At 42.6% G+C, this 4,579-nt stretch overlaps 1 protein-coding gene across 2 annotated transcripts in view; it reads left to right on the top strand.

Annotated features, from left to right (window-relative positions):
• The first annotated feature begins 40 nt into the window (after positions 1 to 40).
• KLHDC1 (kelch domain containing 1) overlaps positions 41 to 4,579 on the top strand; it is a 30,579-nt gene continuing 26,040 nt past the window's right edge. For both annotated transcript variants that reach the window (XM_087746921.1, XM_087746920.1), the window contains exons 1-2: positions 41 to 174; positions 3,943 to 4,013. In XM_087746921.1, the coding sequence (XP_087603047.1) occupies positions 73 to 174; positions 3,943 to 4,013 (173 nt within the window). In that variant the 5' untranslated portion in view covers positions 41 to 72. The remainder of the gene's footprint in view (positions 175 to 3,942; positions 4,014 to 4,579) is intronic.

Genomic DNA, 4,579 nt, shown 5'->3' with positions numbered 1-4,579 from the left:
CGGAGGAGGCGGTGGCGGGACGCGAACACCGAGGCAGGCGAGCTGCTTCCTCCTCCTCCTCCTCCTCCTAAGATGGCGGCAGACTCCGCGGAGCAGTTCTGCGTGGCCGAGGAGCGGAGCGGCCACTGCGCCGTGGTGGACGGGAACTTTCTCTATGTGTGGGGGGGATACGTGGTAAGGCGGGAGGAGGCGGCCGGAGGGCGCTGGGGGCGAGGACGAGCAGGGAGGGAGGGAAGCCGGGGTGGGGGGCGCGAAAAGCCGCACGACGGGGCGCTGCGCCGCCGCACGGGGGGAGCCGGGCTGGGGGGAGCCGGGCTGAGAGGAGCCGGGCTGAGGAGCCCCGGGCGGGGAAGCGGAGCGGAGCGGAGCGGAGCGGAGGGGGCTCCCCCGCCGCCCTACGCTGCCCTGCCCCGCCTCGCCCCCCGCCGCCCCCTCAGCCGGTGCAGCCCCTCGGCGAGCCGGGAGCCGAGCGCTGTTTACCTCAGCGCGGGCGCTGATTGGCTGCCGGGGCAGCGCGCCCCGCAGGGGCGGGCGTTTTAAATGGCGGCGGCGGCGGCTCCTCTGAGGAGAAGGGTGTGGGCGGCGAGGGGGCTCCTCTGTATGCTGCTCTCCTCTCGTCCGTTTGTCCCTTCTCTAAGTATCGGTGCCTCTGCCCGGCGCCCATGGCTGCCTGCTGCTTCGTTTTCAGCTGCCTCCATCGCGGAGCACGCGTTTGGGAAGGGCTGGTGAAGCCGGTTTGCTTCCCCTGTCCTACAAACGTGTGGTTCCCGCGTGCTCTGGGAGTGCGTCTCTAGTCTCCCTTCCTCTGTGGGGTGACGGCTATAATTTGTGGCTCATTTTTTTCCAGTGTGTAATTGTTGTTTCTGAGTCCCTGCATTTTTTACTTGTTAGTAGTTGTGTGTTACATACAGTGCGTTTACTCCCTCAGAAAGCAGGTCTGTCACTTCAAAACCAAGCTGGTGGCAGACTAAAACCACATCTGCTTTTTTTCCATCAAAAGATCAGTACCAGTTCTGGCATAAGTAAATCCTTGTGACTCTTAGATCTGGATGAATTCAGTCGAAAAGAAAACTATGAATGATGCTATGTTATATATAGCCAGTTCATTTTATCCACAGTGTTCGTGCATGTTGGCCTTAAAATGTGAAAGTAGCTCTGCTGGGTGTTATTCCTGGTCTTGATCGGGTTGAAAACATGTTTCTATTAACATATTCTGTATTCTTCTATCTATATTTTTCATGGGCTAAGGTAAACTTTCAAACGTGCAAAGCTTGTCCTTCTGTACTTACGCAAAGAATTCTAGTTGGGAATTCCTGGATTTAAATTTGAAAATACATTGTATGTTACGAGCGCATGCAATAGCAGGGGGAAGGCCATTTCTAGGGCTCTCGGGTACTAGAGGCCAGTTGTCTCTTCTGAAGCACATTATGGTTTATTTTCTGGAAATTGAAATGTTTTTGTTTTGTTTTGTTTTTTTTAATAACTAAAAACCTTTGACTTAAAGGTGGGGTAGAGCTAGGCAGCTCGTGGGATTTGAGGAGTTGCTCTGCTCCTGAGCTCAATTCATTTGACCTGGAAAGGGTTGTGCTGCTGGTGACTACTGAAATACTGAAAATACAGACAGCTACTGCGTACTGAAATACAGCCCCGCAGCTGCGGTAGGAAGCAAGGCAGCAGGGTTTCACTCTCTGGGTTACCCTGGCATGCCTTCTCTAACCTACTGCATGGCCAGGCTTGCCCAATACCAAACTGTAATGAAACTGAGGAACGCTCTGAGCCTGTAAACCATTCCCACAGCTTTTCTTCCCTTTGGGGGTCTTTGGTAGGTAGTGTTTCTTGTCACTGCAAGTCACGTAGGGATTTGAACGCATATTTTGTAGAGTCAAGAAGTTAACCACCTTTAGAATAAATATATATTTAAATAATGTGAGTCATCTATGATGTACAGGAAGATTTAGTGTCCTTTTCTGGCCTTAAACTCCATAATACTCTGTATAACTATGCAACACCTAAATCACTGGTAATTCTCAGTAGTTCTCTATGCTTTGGTCTTTAGAAACTAAGGTTGGACTGGCTAGCGCAATATTTTCAAAGGTTTTCTAATAAAGGATCCTGGGTTCATGGCACAGTCAACATGGACAATGTGTGCTAAGTTTAGCAGATAAGCTTTGCAAACGTTTTTAGTAGTTTTATATATTTATTTGTGGAGAGTATCGTGAAAATCATTGTTACTCTTTAAGCAGCGCTTTACACAGGTAAATCACTTTCCGTTTTTACATTTTGCATGTTGATGGTGGACTACTGCCCAGCTGAATTATTTTTGGCATCAGCGTGTTTGCGCAGAGCTGGTTCTGTAGCAGACGCTCAGCCTCTGACCCCTGACGTGTCTAGATTAAATTGGGTAAATTTGTGCACTTTGTGAAAGCTGCAAGCTGTGGGTAACAGCAGAGCCTGCCTTATGAAAGGTACCTGGCAGGATAAATTGTACCAGACATAGTGCGTGATGCCTGTTTGGCACCTTTCAAATTGAAAAGGTAATAATAAAGTGTCATTTAAAAGCAAGTAATCAATATCAGTAACTGAATTGTTAATAATTAAATTTCAGTTTTGTATTTGACTTCCTCGCATTCATTTAATTTTGATCTACTTTTTTTTTAATATTTACTGACTCTGGTTGCTTACTCTCTCACAGTCTTTCATTTCTTTCTAATGCTAAGACAATAATTAATGGTACAATTCTTACTCAGCCTGAGTGCTGCAATTGTATTCTTTTGGGCTTCCTTCTCCTGTTTGTTATTCTTCCTCATCGTTATTCCCCAAATTATTTTTTCTTTCTGACATGGCCTCTCTTCGGGAGTCTTCATAGATCTGTTTTCCACAGAGGAATTAATTTTCTCCTTTGTGCTATGGCATAGGTTAAGCTCTTTTATATTTGACATTTTGTTCTTTCAAGTTGCTTCCTTCAGTTGCTGCAAGTAACTCTTCTTTTTGTGCTTTTCAGTTACACTTTTCTCTACACTTTTGCATTATGCAAAGAATTGCCTCCTAATTACAAGTATCTCCCAAAACAAAAGATGCTGAGTTTTAATTCAGCAGCTTCAAATCTGGTCTGGTTTATGTTGTTACGCATCTTTCGTGGTAAAACGTTAAGTTGGTCAATCTGTACCTTTAATGAGTGGGCCTGAGGAATTAAGTTCCTTATTTTTAAAATGAATACTTTTTTCTGACTTTTGATTTAGTTGTTGGGTTCTTTACCTAACTGCGCAGCCTGGCAAGGTCTCGGTTTCTGGAAAAGATAAAAAGGGGTTGTGGAACGAGGAAAAAATCCTTCAGGTAAAGGAGAACCCTCTTTTCCTTAAAGATGCAAAAAGCCCCAAAGAACAGCATTAATACTTTGATGCTTGTCTTTGATGGTCTGTATTTGGAGGTATGAAGGCTAACAGTACAGCAAAATTTGCTCGGAGTGATCGCATCAGTGACTGATGGAAAATACTTCCTTTAGTAACAGCATTTTAATAGAGGAGGGAAGCATCTTTGACAGTCTCTCTCAAGATTCTTGTGGGTTTGGTTTTTGGTTTTGTTTTTTTTTGTTTTGTTTTGTTTTTTAAAATCCATGGTCATGTTATAGTACTGTTGTGCTACAATCAACAAAGCTCAATGACACCAGGAAATGCCTAGCACAGTATTTTTAATAGCTTCGAAAAATGAAAAACATCTTTTTTGAAGTTCTAGTATAAAATGTAAAATATTAGCATTATTGAGCTGCCAGTTTAAAACTGTAATGATCAGAGTAATGAAGTTGGGGAATGACTTATGCTTTGGTAGGTTATCTCCTTAAGATCATTCCGTGTTGCTAAGTAACATGATATGGTATTTCATTTTAAAACATATGGTATATAATGCATAATTGATTTAAAATTTGCAATTTTTTTTCGGTTTTAGTCAATTGAAGAAAATGAAGTTTATCTGCCTAATGATGAGCTCTGGATCTATGAAATGGATAGCGGGTTATGGTGAGTTGCATAATTTATATTTAATTAATATATAAAGTTGATCTTTGCATAGATTATAATTAGCTGCAGTGAAAAGACTTACTTCAGTTACATGAGTTATTGGTCATATTCCCTGGAGTTTAAGTAGCAGATGTTTAATGTGAAGACTGAAGAACAGACATATGTACTTGCAAATTGCTGTAGGAAACACATTAATTCCTTAAGTATCATTGTTTTTATCAAGAGGATGTTTGAAATGGCTGGCTTAAGGCTCTGTTGCTAAAACAGGTGCATTTTATTTGTGCGTTTATTTTGGCTTAGCTCTCCATACATTAATTTTTATGTTAAAAGGAATATTTAAACACTGGATATTTGGGTTCTTGATCTATTTACAATTATATACTTTTTGTTATTACTTGTGTTACAAGTGTTATTTGCATAAATAACTTACAACTATCCAGATCTTGCACATCCCTAGCAATTTAATCTTTACATTTTATATTCATTGTGTTCACATATCGTATGTGGGGAGAGATAACAATGCCTATTTTTTAAGTTTTCCAGTGGTTTCTATTACAATAATTGCA

This window comes from Nipponia nippon, unplaced genomic scaffold (genome assembly GCF_047370975.1).
Source record: "Nipponia nippon isolate SJK-2023a ecotype South Korea unplaced genomic scaffold, ASM4737097v1 scaffold_11, whole genome shotgun sequence".
Taxonomy (NCBI): domain Eukaryota; kingdom Metazoa; phylum Chordata; class Aves; order Pelecaniformes; family Threskiornithidae; genus Nipponia; species Nipponia nippon.
Note: the sequence above shows the minus strand (reverse complement) of the source record. Positions and strands in the feature narration are given on the sequence as shown.